This window comes from Carlito syrichta, unplaced genomic scaffold (assembly GCF_000164805.1).
Source record: "Carlito syrichta isolate Samal-C Ts95f unplaced genomic scaffold, Tarsius_syrichta-2.0.1 Scaffold307155, whole genome shotgun sequence".
NCBI lineage: Eukaryota > Metazoa > Chordata > Mammalia > Primates > Tarsiidae > Carlito > Carlito syrichta.
The window spans coordinates 167,034-184,569 of NW_007251251.1; the positions used below are offsets into that span (position 1 = coordinate 167,034).

Sequence of the window (17,536 nt, forward strand, 5' to 3'; positions counted from 1 at the left end):
AGAGATGAGGTCTCGCCAAGTTGCCCAGGCAGGTCTCGAACCCACGGGCTCAGGCAATCAACTCACCTCAGCCTCCCAAAGCATGGGATTACAGGCTGAGCCACCAAGCCTGGCTAAAATACCTTATTTAATATATGCTGTTGTTATCATTAACATTGATCTCCCAGCCAACAGCAATATAACTCATGCCTGATGAAGGTTATCTAAATAAACACTTTAAGGTACACTGGTATTCTTGCGTTAATCAACATGAGATAGCACGTTAGCACTACACTTTGAGGCATTTAAAATTACCAGCAGAAAGAAGAAAAATGTGAAAAACGTAGCACCACTCGTTTATAGCATGAGAGCTGAAACTCTGAACTTAGCTGGGAATGCGTGCATTCAGTTAGTCTTCTTTTTGGTGCTCTGTGCATGCCCTCCAATGACCACAAAAATGCCAAGAGATTTTTGAAGTTACAAATAAATTTTAGTGAGTAGGTAAATTCACAAACACAGACTCCACAGTTAATGAGGATAGAGAATATTACTCACAGGGGCTATTGGGTGTATGGATTACCTCTAGATAAGTCCTTGCAAAGATGAAATCCCTAACATCAAGGACCAGATCTTAAGTCTTACACACCTATGTGCTCTTTTAAAAGCCTCAAACTGGGATAATTCTAAAGAGCTTCCTTTATTCGCTGAATGTTAAATGTAGATCAGGCAGAGGACAATGCTTAGGTTTCCACCACTTGTTCACTCATTTACTATGTAAGTGTTCTCTACTACTTGCAAGGAATTGTAGAAACCACAGGACAAAAAGGCAAGCAACAATATTCCCAGGGTCCCTGCCATGTGGCACTTATAACTTAGCCGGTTCACTTACTGAAATCAATGAGCATCTTGCCATAGCCCTGTCTCATGTACTGAGGCATGGTAAGGATACAGGACACATTGTAGTTGAGGAACGAATTCTTTTCCTAAAATCAAGAGCAAACAGATGAGCAGGTCGTGAGGGTTTGAAACCAAAAGTTTCAGCACTCCCAGACACAAAGTCAGGTGGCCTGCAAAATATCTGGTGAACCAGTCCTAGGGAGTGGCTGGCAGGCTCAGTTGTTCATCCACACCATTATGATGATCCCAGGGCTTCCCTAGTTGCATTTAAGGAGGCTGACTCTGGGTTCTTTACAGACACAGAGCAGGTCAAGAAGGTAAAGACTGCTGAGTTAGGTCTACAGCAACCGCTTTAAAAGCAACTTTTCAAAAGGAGTTACCCACTGGAAGAGAAGGAAACAAAACAGTAAGCCCCTATTCTGGAAAGGGATTACAAAATAACCAAATTACATACTGTATGGCTACATTTACAGGAAATGTCCAGAATAGGCAAATTTATAGACAGAAGGGCTGGAAAGGGTTGAGTGGAATTGGGAGTGACTGCTAAAAATCCCTCGGTTGTTCATCTTAAGTGGGCGAATTGTATGGAATACTAATTCTATTTCAATAAAGTTGTTACACTAAAAAGTCATAAGCAAAATCTGGCCTTGGGTCTTTAAAAGGCACAATGGCATTATCACTGAAGGGACTGTGCCAAGAGCCTAGCTCAAGAAGCAGGCAAAAGGAATCTATTCCTGGTTTTAAGCTAATAACATAGAAACGGATAAAGCCAGGAAAGCTGGCCTGACTACAAGATGTGGGCTTGTGGACTACAAGGGAGGGCCCTGACCAGTCATTAATAGGCAGCTCCAGCCAGAAACAAATAAACCAGAAGCTCTTAATAAAGAATTGCACATTTTCATTAAACAATCTTTGATGCATGGGTTTTTTTGTTTCTTTTTAAAGGAAAGGGGTTTCATCATTGCCTAGAGTACAGCCTGTCCTGTCAGTAATCTGAGTCCCCACATGCCAACACTAACCAGCCTGTTCTAGCCATTAACTTTTCAATCTCCAGATCCTGCTGACCTTGGAAAAATATCCAATCAGGTGACACCCAGTGTTGTCCGCTTCTGTCATAACATAGAACAGGAAAGGTTCCACATCATAATATAATGTCTTGTGGTCCAGAAAAAGCTTGGCCAACAGACACAGGTTTTGGCAGTAGATCTGGAAGCAGAGAAACAGAGTTCGTGTGTGGGCCACTGATTCCTAAGATTAACAATCACACCATAATTGTTAATGAAACAGAAATTGTATATTTTGGCAATAGAAGTTCTCCTTTACAAGTTGTGACAGAGGCAAAACACACTCCTTCTGAAACCTGTGCATACATAACACCCCTTCTTCTTAAGTCACCACTTTTTACCTTGTTTTTCTTGCCATCTACCTCAAACACAGAGATTGAACCTTTGCGATAGATTTCATCACCAGGTGGGTGTTTCCACACACACTTCGCCTGCAAGACAACGAAATTCACATCAGGGAACCAAAGCCTCCCAACAAGTCTGCTTCTCAAAAGGGAAAGGGCATCAAAGGTCACTGTCCTGAGCTGTAGGACAGGTGCACAACTTGAGAACATACAGCAAAACAGCGAGTTTTCAGTAAAAAAAAAAAATAAAGGCTTCCCAAGTCATTGTGATATATTGATGACATTTTTATAGCAGTATGGAACAGGTTTTCTGGATTATATTCTGGCACTGTTTTAGCCAGGGAGATTAAAGTCACCTACGTAAAAGCCAGATAAGTAAGGATACCCTTGCTTATATAAAATGCTTCAGACAGGAAATTCTTAAGCAGCTTATTTCTAGCAGCTTAGGGTTGCTAAGAACTTTACTCTCACCTTTACCAGTAACTTCTCATTACCACTAACCATTCTGGTCTTTTGTTAAGATTAGAAAATCGACCCACAGTGGTAAAAAACTATGCACCATTACCAACCCCCCCACACCCTATCCCTGCAAAAGTGTTCTCCTTGTTATATAATGAAATGAAAAAGTTCTTTAGTGGTTTTTTAAAAAAATGGCAAGGCAGCCTGGTTGAGCAGCATAAGTTAGGGACACTTGGCCACAAGGGGGCACAAAGTAGCCCCTTTTCTTACCCACAATTGCTAATCGTTTCAATGCCACCACCCATTTGCTGTTAAGAAGGCGAATTCTTCAAAGGTTTTATGGAAATACATTTTAAAATATTGTTTAAGAAGTACATATATGAAACACTTTCTAATAAGCAATTTTACTGTGACTTTTTGTCACCTCAAGAATCATGTTCTACATTGGATATAGTTAGTGGCTCACACATGTGATCCCAGCACTGTGGAAGGCTGAGTAGGAGTTTTCTTGAGGCCAGGACTGAGAACAGCCTGAGCAACACAGAGAGACTCCTGTCTCTACAAAAAAAAAAAATAATAATAACTGGGTATGGTGGTGTGTGCCCCTAGTCCCTGCTACTTATGAGGCTGAGGCAGAAGGATCACTTGAGCCTAGGAGTTTGAAGCTGCAGTGAACCATGATCATGACCATGTCACTTGCCTGGTTGACACAGCAAGACATTTTCTTTTAAAAAAAAAAAAGTCATGTTCCGATTCTGTCTCGTGTAAATCCAAATATTAACTGGAGATGCTCCACCTATAGTTTGTTCCTATCTCTACCCCTTTACTCATGCTGGCTCTTTCCAACAATAACCAAACAAATGCAAATATTATTTGTTTAGAAACACAAGCCAAGCCAAAGCCCATTTCAGTGATTACACCTGAAGCAATGGGCAATCAGAACAGGCACAGATTAAAACTGGCTTGCATTTCCTGAAATCTGATGTTTCTATCATATAATTCAGTACATCTTCAAATATTCCGAATGTTTATTTGATCCTCAGATTTACCTAGATCCTTTGTTTTCTCCTTCTACTATTTCTTGCCCTTTTGGCTATTTCTTTGGATAGTGTCACTAAAATCCAGAAACAAAAAAGGCATAAATGGTAGGCAGTTTACTTCACACAGCTAAAACTATTTCGTGTATCTCTATGGAGTGCTCTCTGGGCCAGTGCTCAATCCTTTGGACACCATTACTCCCTGTGCCCTGGGGTCTCCATCCAGCACCTCCCCTCCATTATTCTATCTTCAGCAAGTCAAGTGAGCAGGAGTCACACCCCATGTGCTCCAGAGATAAGAACATAAAAAAGCAATCACCCAACTGGGGAGAAGAGAGCAATGAGAGAAATCATAGGAAGCTGGGCTGTAGATGCTGAGCATGTAAAAATCCTGGAAGACAGAAGAAGGAAGAACAAACCCCTGTAAGGCCTTAGAGCCAAAATTGTGTTGTCACTGTAGGACAGAAAAGGCTACTCAGTCTAAAAGATTAATCTGCCAGGCGCAGTGGCTCACACCTGTAATCCCAGCACTTCAGGAGGCAGAGAGGCAAGAGGACTGCCTGAGCCCAGGGGTTTGAAACCAGCCTGGGCAACTTGGCAAGACCTCGTCTCTACAATAAATTTTTTAAAAAGTAACTGGGCATAGTGCAGCACGCCTGTAGCTCCACCTACTTGGAAGGATGAGGTGGAAGGATCGTCTGAGCCCAGCAGGTCGAAGCTGTGGTGGTCCTGATTATGCCACTGCACTCCAGCCTGGGCGACAGAGACTCCAACACAAAAAACAAACTAATCTAATCTCCAATCCTTTCCCCCTTTCCCCATCCTTGCTCCATGCAGAAGTTCCCTTCAAGACAAGGGTTTTACTCTATTGCTAGAAAAAGAAAAATGGCTCCAAGCTTTGAAAAACCTAGTAAACACACTCGTCAACAATAACAGATTCAAGTCTTTGTTGCTATTTTAACAAGAAAAAGAATGTTCAGAAACCAGAAAGGGCTAAATAATTTGTGGGTAAGGCACCAAAGGATCCATTCAGTTACTTCCATAATCTGTCACAGGCTGATCTCCCTAATTAAGTATTCATTCAACACACTGGGTCATTATTATCCAGGCTAGTTGCTCAGGATAAAAGGTGAGCCACAGAGTCCTGCGTAATGAAGTCTACGTATTTTCATCTAGGGACACACAAAAGCCATGAGCAGTAGTAATTCAAAGAATAAGGAAGAAATGAAGAGGAGTAGGGAGCAAAGAGAAAAAACAGGGCAATGTAAAAGACAGGATGTGGTCAAGGGCCTTCAACTGCTTAGGAAGCCACCCTGCACTCGCCTCGCCACAGGGTGTGCACCCCTGCCCTGAGATGGAGCCTTTCTGCGCCTTGATCCCATTGCTGTGGACCGCCTAGAGGAACGTGAACAGATGTCATCTCCAGGGTAAAATCTAGAGATCTCAGAGCCTATCTCCATTGAGGTCAAGGCAGGGGACCAGAGAAAACTCACCATGTGTCGGCGGAGTATCGTTTGGCTCTTCATATATTTTAAACAGAATTCACACATGTAAAGACGTCCCAGCCGTGCATATTCTTCAGGATAGGGAGAATGGTACCAGGTATCAAGCTCATAGCGGCCAAAAGCAATTGTTTTAATCATGTTGCTCCCCTCTGTGATTTGGCCTTGTAGCCTCAACTTCTCCTATTGTCAAGAAGAAATCAAAAGTCAAAAGACTGGCTATGAAAAAGTCAGACAGATGTGGCTTCTACCCATGAGAACTAATACTAAAGAGAGCGTCATAGGCATGGAAATAATCAGGCAGGCTTATAGAGAACTTACTATCTATGCTGCCCAGAGTCCAGGTCTTAGTAGTGATTTCTCTGCTCCCTACACATTCTGGGACTTATCAGAATGAGTCCTTGGAAAACTTTGTTTTTATCAGCCTGAAGCAAATTGAATTATAAAGGTAATCTAACACGGATACAAACTTCCCACTCTTACAGAATACTCAAAAACTAAACAGAGAAGATGCTTTAGAGTGTGCCTGTTTATCTGTAGCTTTTATAAAGCTGTATGAATCTCTATGACATATATTCACAATGGCCATTTGGAGAAATAAATAGTGGACCCTTTAAAAAATACTTTTAGAATGTGGATGATTTAACTCTGGAATCTAAACTCTAGAAAGCAGAACATATTTCTGAATAGCCATCGCTAATCCGTGGCTAAGTTGTAGCTGCAGAAGTAATTTGCCTTCTGTCTCCTGCCTTGGGTCTCGACAGCTACTAGAAAGAGATCTTTAAAACGATGTCTGGGTCAGGCATGGTGGCTCATGCCTGTAATCCCAGCACTTTGGGAGGCCGAGGTGGGAAGATCACTAAGTATGAGACCAGCCTAGGCAACGTAGACAGATCTCGTCTCTACAAAAAAAAAAAAAAAGAAATTAGTTGAGCATGGTGCCATGGCCTGTAGTCCCAGCTACTTGGGAGGTTGAGATGTAAGGACTGCCTGAGCCCAGGAGGTCAAGGCTGCGGTGAGCTGTGATGATAACCATACCACTACACCCTAGCCTGGGAAACAGAGTGAAACGTCTACTCAACAATGTATAAAACTTAGCTGTGTCAAATATTAATTCTAAAATATATTACAACAGTCTTTTCCGTTACTCCTCTTCACTATTTTTTTTTTGAGTTGGAGTCTCACTCAGTCGCCCAGACTGGAGTGCAGTGGCTGCTCCCGGCGACTGCAGCCTCGACCTACTGCGCTCTAGTGATCCTTCCGCCTCAGCCTTCCAAGAAGCTGGAACTACAGGCGCGTGCTACAACGCCCGGCTAATTTTTTTATTTATTGTAGAGATGAGGTCTCGCCAAGTTGCCCAGGCGGGTCTCGAACCTGCGGGCTCAAGCAATCCACTCACCTCGGCCTCCCAAAGCGCGGGATTACAGGCCGAGCCACCAACCGACCGGCCAACTCCTCTTCACTATTATTCACTGTATTCATGTGCAGAAAAGGGGAGTTCTGGTTGGAACCAAGAAGACAACAAAGATAGCTCCCTCCCAGGCTAAGGCTCTCAGAATTGCAAATTGGCAGCTGGGACAAAGGGTCACCCACTGTTTCACCCAGTCCCATCACCTCAAGTCAACTGGTACTTCCAGGAGCTGAGGTGGATAGGAAGGGAAACTATAAGAATGAGAAGGAGGAGGAGTGATGTGATGAATTTTCACATGAATGGGAAGGACAGTCTGTGAAAAGGGCCAGCTGGGGGAAGGGGGGGGAGAGATTCAAGCAGCAATACAGGTAAGTCCCATCAAACTGATTGCTCATTATCTGTCTTGGCAGTGCTAGGTGCCTTTCCCAAGTGGTCCTCAGCTTGAAGTTTTAATACTCACCAAATCCTCTGAAGCTCGGGCTTGTGCTCTTCGGAAAAGGTCCAAGTCGTACTCGCTTGTCAGGTTTTCCAAGAGAGGTTCCCGCGTGTTCCCATAGGTCTGTCTGTGTTCCTAAGAAAATAGCCAGAGCATGACACTATCTGCTTCTAAGAACTTAGTAATCAATTTCATTTCATTTCAGTCGATGTGAACCACAAGCTATTTAGTCCATGCCTACATACAGGTGCTAGGGATTAAGCACAAGACACTATTTATCAGGCTGATGCCAGAATGAATCACTCTAATGAATCAGGAGAGGAAATGCTCCCACAACTCCAGAAGGAAGTTTCATTCTTCTACCTCTAAAGGAGCACCTCAGATCAGAACTCTATCCTCAATTTCTTCACGGGAAAATGTGCATGACAATACAAATAAATAAAGTACAACAAACTCAGAGGCAGTACAAATCCTAGAATCTTCGTATCTAGAAGAAACCTTGGTGGATATTCTCCAATTTAAAAACAAAACAAACAAAAACAGGTTATCTAAGTCTTAGTGTCTAAAGTTTTAGACTGAAAGGAAAACTGGCAGGAGGGGAGGAGCAGGGACTGCTGGACGAAGCAATCCTTTGTAAATTCTTTCACTTGAATTGCTGTAGCCACCATTACACTGTCCACCAACGGCTCACTGCTCCCAACTTAAAACTCTAGAGCAAGTGTACAGAGAAACAGGCTGGACTCTAGACAATGTCCTACTGAGTATTAAGCAAGAATAAAAGAGGGAACAGTCATAGAAAATTAAAAGCATGAAAACAACCCAGTTTTAAATAATTTCACAATCTTACCATGGCAGTCACTGCAGTATCCATTCCTAGGGAAATTCCACAAGGGAAACTTCCCTTTTAAACCTTTCCCTCTAGCCCTTCCCACTCTGTTGCAGGCTCCACCTCCCACCCAAAGAAGAGGAGACAATGGTAGTTAGTGGAATGAATGGCTCAGCCCAGAAGAACATTATAGACTTCGAACAACATTAGCATATGAAGAAACTATTCACTAGTATCTTGACTCCCACTAAAATATCTCCTGGTTAATCTGGTTCCAGCTGCTGTGTATCTATCTTTTTTAATTTGAACTCGATGAGCTAAGATTTAGGTTCTAAGCATTAATTATTTCTGCTAGTTCATGAACATTGAGGGAAAAAAAAGGTTAAAAAAGATCCCACTCAGTGTTTTCATTAGGAAGGTTGGGTACAAATGACCCGTCCCAAATTACTGAAAAGCAGAGGTTTGTAAAATTTCAGGAGGTTTTACTTCAGACACTCCTTCTATGTGTATGATTTTGCCATGTTACCTCTCTATGCCTCCATTTTTCGGTATATAAAATACCATCCATCATGTAAGGTTGTTACAAAGATTAAAGGAGCCTCATAACCACACTGCCTGGCACATAATCTCTCAAAAAACTATATGATTACACCTCTACCAACTTGCAGAAAGAAACAGCCAACAAGATTGAGGCAATCTTCCTGGCTGTTTCTTTCTGCAAGAGCCCTCCCTCTACAAACTCAACAGTCTGGTATACAGGTCTGGCTTTTATTGGTGTATGTCAATTTATTCATAAAGTTATTTTCAAGACAGTGATGACTGTCATAAAACTAACTACAGCCATCCCTTGGTATCTGTGGAGAACTGGCTCCAGGACCCACTGCAGATACCAAAATGCAGGAATGCTTACATCCTTGATATAAAATGATGTAAGTATTGGGGCCGGGTGCAGTGGCTCACGCCTGTAATACCAGCACTTTCGGAGACTGAGTTCGAGACCAGCCTGGGCAACTTGGCAAGACCTCATCTCTACAACAAATCAAGAAAAATTAGCCAGGCATGATGGCGTGTGCCTGTAGTTCCAGCTACTTGGAAGGTTGAGGCAGAAGGATCACCTGAGCCCAGCAGGTTGAGGCTATGGTGACTGTGAGGGTGCCACTGTCCTCCAGCCTGGGCAACAGAGTGAGACTTCAACTCAAAAAAAAAAATAAATGAAATAAAATAAAATAAATATAACGATGTAAGTATTTGCATATAACCTACATACATCCTCTAGTATACTTAAAATCATCTCTAGATTACTTATAATGCCTAATACAATGTACACGCTATATAAATAATTGTTATACTGTACTGCTTAGGGAATAATGACAAGTAAAAAAGTATGTACAGGCCAGGTGGGGTAGCTCAAGCCTGTAATCCCAGCATTTTGGGAGGCTGAGTTGAGAGGACTGCCTGAGTCCAGTTTGAGACCAGCCCGGGCAACTTGACAAGACCTAGTCTCTACAATAAATCAAAAAACTAGCCAGGCTCGGTGGCTCAGCCTGTAATCCCGCACTTTGGGAGGCCAAGGTGAGTGGATTGCCTGAGCCCACGGGTTCGAGACCCGCCTGGGCAACCTGGCGAGACCCCATCTCTACAATAAATCAAAAAATTAGCTGGGAGTGGTAGCACGCGCCTGTAGTTCCAGCTACTTGGAAGGCTGAGGCAGAAGGATCACCTTAGCCCAGCAGGTCAAGGCTGCAAACTCAAAAAAAAAAAAAAAAAAGTATGTACATGGTCAGTACAGACACAACCATCCTTTTTTCTCTTACAAATATTTTCAATCTGTGGTTGATTAGGTACCACCACACCCAGCTAATTTTCCAAAAATTTTTGGATTGATAGTATCTCACTAAGTTGCCCAGGCTGGTCTCCACTTTCTGGGCCCAAGTGATCCTCCCACCTTGGCCTCCCAAAGTGCCAGGATTATAAGCCTGAGTCACTGTGCTGCCAATTGTCCTACATTCACTTCTGCAAATGTGCATTACTCTTAAAGTTAGAAAAAAAATGTTAAAATGCTACTAAAAGATCTATTATAGAATATATCACCCAATTAATACTTTTTGTCATGGAGGAAATTTTTTTTTCCATCAAAATAAGCAAACTATTGCTAAGTTTGAATATTTCCCCTCATACAGACATTTCCAATGTTATGGTATATATATTAATGGAGAAATTTAGCCCTTTAAAATTACAGTCAAGTTTATAAACACCTAAGGAATCAAAGTTTTAAAACTCTAAATTCTAGCTGCATTTTAGTTTTTCCAAGACCTCCTGTTTCCACTCTCAACAGCCCAGTTTTGGGGCATTCAGTAAACTCCAAGTGCCAGAGAAGAGGCATCTGGTATTTATGTGTTGAGAGAACCAAATGGCACATCTGAGGGGCAGAAGCTTAGACAGCAAAAGGAATCCAATGCTAATTATGTATTTAACTCCCCCTCACCATATATTTCTCTTTCTGTTCTTTGCTCAGTCCAGAATTTCTTTTCTTCCTGAGTTCGGCCACCTTTTCCTTGTATCGCAGCTGCCTCTCTGTTGGTGCCTAAAAGAAAAAAAAACAAAAACAAAACTGAGCCATTCGCTAGAAAACACATTAAGATAGGCTTCTAAAAGAAATGGACCAAACATTTTTATTTAAAAAGAAAAAAAAAAAGCCAGAAATGTTACAGCCTGGCTGTGAATAATACAGCAACTTTTACACTCCAAAACAGGTTCATCACCCAAACCACTACTCTTCCTGCCAGTTAAGTACGGGTTCAGAAATGTAAACGTAGCTTATTATTCTTCAAGAAATGCTTACAAAATTTCATTTATGAATATTTATTTAAATTAAAATACTGAATGACAACAGAACCCAAGACAGACAATGAAGGAAAGTGTGGTTACCACTTATGGAGTGCTTCCTACCTCCCAAGCACTGGGGACAGGTACTTTACATACATTATTTAGATGACTTCCCTGCCAGGTAGGCATTATACACCCTTCTTATCAGTCAGGAAATAAAATTTAGGGAGATTAGTTGATCTGCCCAGGACAACAGAACCAGAGCAACAGAAGCAGAGTATTCAAATTCAGATTTGTTTGGCTCCAAAGTCAAAATTCTTCCTCATCACCACAGTCCCTCTGCTACCCACTAAAAACAGACTCCTAATGATGAACTGTGAATAATATGTGGCCAAGGCTAACATTTTGAACACATTACAATGAGAAAAAAAATGAGGAAGAAATTTATTATTAGTGAGAGAGGATTTGGGAAGAATTCCTACAACAGCTGAGAACTGCAGAGGCTTTGAAGGATAAATACAAGCTCTTCTTTTTGATACAGGTATAGAGTTCCAGGCAGGAAAAGAGCAAGAGCAAAGACCAAAGACACTTAAGGAGGAACAAGCAACTAAGTGCAATCATGAATGTTCAGAGGCAGGAGTAGGATTAGTACAGGGCCAGATGCTTCCTGGAAACCAAGGGAAGAGAGAAAGCAGAAGAAAAATGACAGTCAACAAGCGTCAAATGCTAAGGAAAAGTCACTGATGACCTTGGAAACGTGCCAGCAGAGTGGAGAGGTTTGAAGACAAGCTACAATGCGTTTAAAAAGGACACAAAGCGAGGAAATGAAACAGCAAGTGGAATCTTTCAAATAAGGGGAATTATGTTTTACTACTACTATTATTATAGATAGCATGATTCCGTAATTTATGAGATTAAAGTGTTTGTTTTATGCAAATTTGCTATTTGAAATGATTCTGAGTTTACATCTGGAAGACCAGTTTTTCAGAAAAGCCACAGGAAACAAGAGGCATGGACATGCCTAAAGACAGTTATGGGTAAAGGAGATCCAAGCCATGGATCCCGAAGTGTGAATGGCCAGAGTTTTAACGAGGCCCATACCTGGTGCCTGGTTGCATGCCTGTTGTTGTCATCTTGCCTGTGGGACAGCATCCTTTCTTCTATCTGCTTATCCCGGCTCTGTGCTCTCACCTGCAACCATCAACAACGTCAATAAATCCACCTGCTTCTAAGACTACATTTACTTAAAGCATAGGAAGACAATGATAACCCCTTGAACCGATGTTGTACTTTTACTTCCACACATTATCACTATCTCTTTAAGAAAGAGACAAGGCACGCTTCTCATTCTGCCTTTTCAGCCATTAACTGAGAATCAAAGAAGTTAAATGATCACAGCCACATGGTGGTAAAGCTTTCAGTTAAGTCTGATGACTCTGAGCCTGGACCATGGTTAAGAAACAGTGTGAGGAAGTACAAGAACAGGGCAGGGAAATACGAAAAAAATATAAGAAAACCTGGGTTCAAGTCTACAGGGAAATGTAACTCTGTAGTTATGGTCTTAGACAAATCATATCAGCTCTAATCGTTACCGTTTTGTCATCTGGGAACTGAGAACTGATATCCAACTGCCTATGCAACCTCACCACTGAAACTCAGCGTGGTCAAAGCAGAACGACTGGCATTTCCCCACAAATCTGCTCTACCACACATCATCCCGATGCTAAATGGCAACACTGTCTAAATAGCTGATCAGGTCAAAAACTAGAATGTCATCTGTGATTCTTCTTTTCTCACATTCACACTGAGTTCACCAGCAAGTCTTACAAGCTGCTCTCCTCTAAGATCTATCCTGAATCCAACCTATTCTTAGAATCTCCACTGATACAAAGCCAGCCCAAGTCACCATCGACTGCCTGAACCGTACAGTTTTCCGGTCACCCTACCCTGCAACATCGCTTGCCCCCACTCTCCACACAGTAGCAAGCCATCACCCTATAAAGTGTTTACAAATCCATCATGCCTCTGCTAAAGCCCTCCAAATGCTTCCTGTGATCATAAGAATAAAAACACACTCCTGCCAAGGCCTACCAAGTTCTTCATGTCTGCATCCTGCTTCTTCATTTCCCATTGTGCCACAGTCACACGGTCTACTTTGTCTCTCAAACCCAACAGTCTCTCAGCTCCACCTCATGGTCTGTGTGTGCGTTCGCTATTCCTTCTACTTAGCTAGATCTTTACACAACTGCTGCTTTGCCATCACCCTTGGCCCAGAGCAAATGCCAATTCCCCAGGAAGGCCTTCCTTGATCACCTAGGAAAAGCAGTGCTAAACCTTCCACCCCCAAACAGTCACTCACTGTATCTTAAGCCTTTTTGTTCCTCACAGTATTTATCACTGCATTAAATTTATTTATTAAAGGTTTATGTTGCCTCCCTCCATGAGAACTAGTCTCCTTGAATGTGGTCTTTTATGTTAGTCACTGAATCCTCAGATATCTGCAACACTGTTTGGCACATACAGCCACAGAATAAAAAGGAAACATCACTGGTCACAAAAGCATCCTGGGAAACTCAAGAGCAATCATGTATATGAAAGCTCTTAAAAAACACTAGAGTTTTTAATATATAGGAAGAATCAGTCTAATCTTTCCATCTGGGATTCTAAATGTAATAAAAATGTATCATCTTTCAGAAATTCTCCTGATCCTCCAAGCACATGTTCCAGTAGTAAAGATGGATTATGCTGAGCCTAATGCCTCATGCAAAGAAGAGGGAACAGGGAACAAAGAGAATTAATTCAGGATAGAAACATTTCCCTTTTTTCAGAATTCTCTTCTCCAAACTGGAATTTTTCTTTTCCTAAAATAAATTGTTTAAGGTAACATGCTCATATCGCCACAAAGCAACAATTCCAAAAGTTAAACCTCAGAAAGATTTTTATGTAAAATCATCCACAGTATCAGACAGACAGTTATATTTAAAGACAAGTGGTAGGGGATGACTGTGAAAAAGCAAAAATAATTTATTTTCAGAGAAAGAAGGACCTAATACCTTGCCAGTTTCTGATGCAGATGTTTTGATCTGGTCTCAGAGTCACAGGAAGACAATGGGAAGACCTACCACTTACTCTTACAGAGAGTAAAAGAAACTGCCTTATACATAAAAAGATTTGGAATAAAGAAGAGTAGAGTTATCAACCTTAAACGCCACACGAGCACAGTAAATATACTACTCTGCTGAAAGACTAAGCTCACAAAGCAACTGTCCCTGTTATCCCTTATAAATAAGAGAACAACTGAGTCAAGGAGAATTAATGTTAGCTAGGAAATCTAATTTTTCTCAAAAAGAAACTTGCTCAGACAGGAATAAACCTGTGGCCCTGGCCTCGTTAGCAAGTAACAACAGCATAAAAAAACAATATTTTGGTCTAACCAGCTTGGATAACCTGTCCATACAACCCGAGCAATTCATTTAACTAACCACATTTCCGACTTCTGCTTCCCCGTAATTAGTTCTTTGGTTCTATCCTTATTAGCAGCAACACACAAAGAAACATACAAACAGAATCTGAGGCTCTGCTCCTAAATAAATTATCCCCCAATCCCAAAAGTTACTTAGAAGCTGCATTTTTCAAGAATTTAAAAGAATTAGCCAAGAGTAGGCGTGACTGACAGTAATAAAAAGGAAAAGTATTCTGCAGAAATTAACAGAGAAAAAGAATTATGAGAAAATTTTCAAAAAGCAAAATGATTTCATATATATACAAGATGATAATCTAATGCATAAATATTGAGATCATATATTTATGCAAATTATTCCTTAGTGGAAAAGGTCCCTAGTGGTCTTAGACATCAATTTTCAATAGAAAATATCAATGCACTAGCAGCTGATGTTCCAAATAATTTACAGATAATTTCATTAATTCCTTTCAAAGCACTCAGTACATAATATAATTCATTTGTCTATTTAACTAGCTTAAAAAACTCAATTGTTTTTTATGGTTCCTTCACTAGAACGTCAGAACAAGGACGTCACCAGTAGTGTTCACCACTGCATCCCCATTAATTAGCACAGTGCCTGGTGCACAGTAAGCACTCAATAAGTAGACACCGAGTGAATGAGAATACAATTACCTTGCACTCATCAGCTGATAGGTTATGATAGAGCGGGCATCCTGAGATGGAGAAATGTCTCTCATGTTTTCCTGTAAGGTGTCCTGTTAATGAAGAAAAAACTTAATGTCAAGAGAGAAGACAAGCTAAGAAAGTGGTACTTTTCTCTAAAACAAACTTGTTTTTTGCCATATCATTTTTATCAAATATATCAAATACAGGTCTGATCGGACAGAATCCATTAAAGGTAAGTGCTGATAGGGTTACTATAAACTTGCACCCACCACAAATTCTTTTCTTCCAGAGGATGGGTCCAGCAATCTTTGAACATGCTTATCTACATTCAATATAGACTATAATTATTTCTGTTCTGATGATATATTTCTCAAAGTCACATATTCGGCCAGGTGTGGTGGCTCACAACTGTAATCCCAGCACTTTGGGAGGTAGAGGCAAGAGGACTGCCTGAGCCCAAGGGTTCAAGATCAGCCTGAGCAACATGGCAAGACCTCATCTCTACAATAAATCATAAAATTAGGCAGGCGTGGTGGTACATGCCTGTAGTTCCAGCTACTTGGAAGGTTGAGGCAGAAGGATCACCTGAGCGGAGCAGGTCAAGGATGCCATGGCCATAACTGTGCCAATGCACCCCAGCCTAGGCAACAGAGTGAGACTCTGACTCAAAAATAAAAGTTATACATTCATTTATTATTATTATTAATTTTTTGAGTCGGGGTCTCACTGTTGCCCAGGCTTAGGCGAACCTTCCGCCTCAGCCTTCCAAGTAACTGGGATTACAAAAGTGCACCACTACATGCAGCTAATTTTGTTATTTTTTGGTAGAGACAAGGTCTCACTATGTTACTTAGGCTGGTCTCAAACCCCTGGGCTCAAGTGATCTCCTGTCTCAGCCTCCCAAAGTCCTGGGATTAGAGGTGTGAGGCACCATGCCAGTTGAGTCATACATTTATAATAAAGCACAAAATTACAAGTAGGGCCACATCCTTTTGGTGGAATTTAACTCTCCTATGTTAAATTAACCAAGTCATACATATAAGTGTGTTTTTCATACTACTATGCAACGCTATACAATCCGAATTTAACTCCTTTCTAAATCTTTTGATTAGAAAATAGAAAAGTAAGCCGGGCTCAGTGGCTCAGCCTGTAATCCCAGCGCCTTGGGAGGCTGAGGTAAGTGGATTGCCTGAGCCCGCGGGTTTGAGACCTGCCTGGGCAACTTGGTGAGACCTCATCTCTACAATAAAATTAAAAATTAGCCGGGAGTGGTAGCGCATGCCTGTAGTTCCAGCTACTTGGAAGGCTGAGGTGGAAGGATCACCAGAGCCCAGCAGGTCAAGGCTGCGGTGGCCGGGAGCGTGCCACTGCACTCCTGTCTGGGTGACAGAGTAAGATCCCAACTCAAAAAAAAAAAAAAAAAAGGAAGAAAATGGAAAAGTAAATGCTTTTTCCCATCATTTTAAGTAAACACACTTTGATAATTTCAAATAAGATTAAATACTCATTTTTTTTTTTTGAGGGAGGACTAGGTTTTGTTTAAAAATTTAAGCTTCTACTGTAACCAAACTTTTAGCCGGACACAGTGGTTCATACCTGTACTTCCAACACTTTGGGAAGTGGAGGCAAGAGGATTGCCTGAGCCCAGGGGTTTGAGACCAGCTTGAGAAACATGGCAAGACCTCATTTCTACAATAAATTTTTTAAAAACTAGACAGGCATGGTGGTGCATGCCTGTAGTTCCAGATTCTTGGAAGGCTGAGGGAAGGATCACCTGAGCCCAGCAGGTCAAGACTGCAGCAGCCCTGAGCATGCCACTGCACTCTAGCCTCAGCAACATAGTGAGACTGCAACTCAAAAAAACAACAGCAACAACAAACATTTAAACAGGCAGTTATACAAGGCTTTCTAAAGAAGACAAAACATCAGAAATAACAACACAAAAAGCTTATTTTATCTAAAGAAGTACCTTTAAAAAAATTTTATTTTAATATAGGGATGTGGGCTACAAGTGAGGATTAGTAGACTGCAGATGAAGTTTGGGCTTCTAACTGGCCGTCACTCTCCTTGGTAACGGAACCAAATACCCTTTGTGTTGTAAGGAGTATCTCTTCATTCAACTTTTTTTTTGTTTTTTTTTTTTTTTTTGAGTTGGAGTCTCACCCTGGCGCCCAAACCGGAATGCAGGGGCCGCTCCCACCCACCGCAGCCTCAACCTGCTGGGTTCCCGGGATCCTTCTGCCTCAGCTTTCCGAGTAACTGGACCTACAGGCGCGCGCTAACTCATCAGCTTGTTTTTTTTACATTTAATGTACTAACTAGTCGGCTTGCTAACCGGCTGACTAGTTAAGTCAGATCACCAATGGTTTTTTCACTGGCCGACTAGTTAAGGCATCTCACCCAACAGCTCATTCGAAGGCCAACTAGTGGATTCGGCTCACCGGTCTGCTTACTCACCGACCAACTAGTTAAGCTCTTTAATGAGTCCACTCACTCACCAGCCGACTAAAGTCATCTGACCAGTCAGCTCACTCACCAGCAGATTAGTTGTCAGCTGACTAGTCGGCTCACTCGCCAGCCGACTAGCTAAGTCAGCTTACTTGTTGGCTCACTTGCTTGCCGACAT

At 41.6% G+C, this 17,536-nt stretch overlaps 1 protein-coding gene across 7 annotated transcripts in view; it reads right to left on the reverse strand.

Moving 5' to 3' along the window:
- The window catches only part of KAT7 (lysine acetyltransferase 7), a 37,234-nt gene that overhangs the window by 5,869 nt on the left and 13,829 nt on the right, over nt 1–17,536 (reverse strand). For 4 of the 7 annotated variants that reach the window (XM_008063949.1, XM_021715485.1, XM_008063951.2 and 1 more), the window contains 8 exons: nt 14,917–14,999; nt 11,883–11,972; nt 10,441–10,539; nt 7,154–7,264; nt 5,274–5,465; nt 2,282–2,371; nt 1,942–2,082; nt 869–962 (listed from right to left, as the gene is read on the reverse strand). In XM_008063949.1, coding sequence (XP_008062140.1) covers nt 869–962; nt 1,942–2,082; nt 2,282–2,371; nt 5,274–5,465; nt 7,154–7,264; nt 10,441–10,539; nt 11,883–11,972; nt 14,917–14,999 — 900 coding nt within the window. The remainder of the gene's footprint in view (nt 1–868; nt 963–1,941; nt 2,083–2,281; nt 2,372–5,273; nt 5,466–7,153; nt 7,265–10,440; nt 10,540–11,882; nt 11,973–14,916; nt 15,000–17,536) is intronic. The other 3 variants (XM_008063950.2, XM_021715486.1, XM_021715488.1) reach the window with 1 other exon arrangement.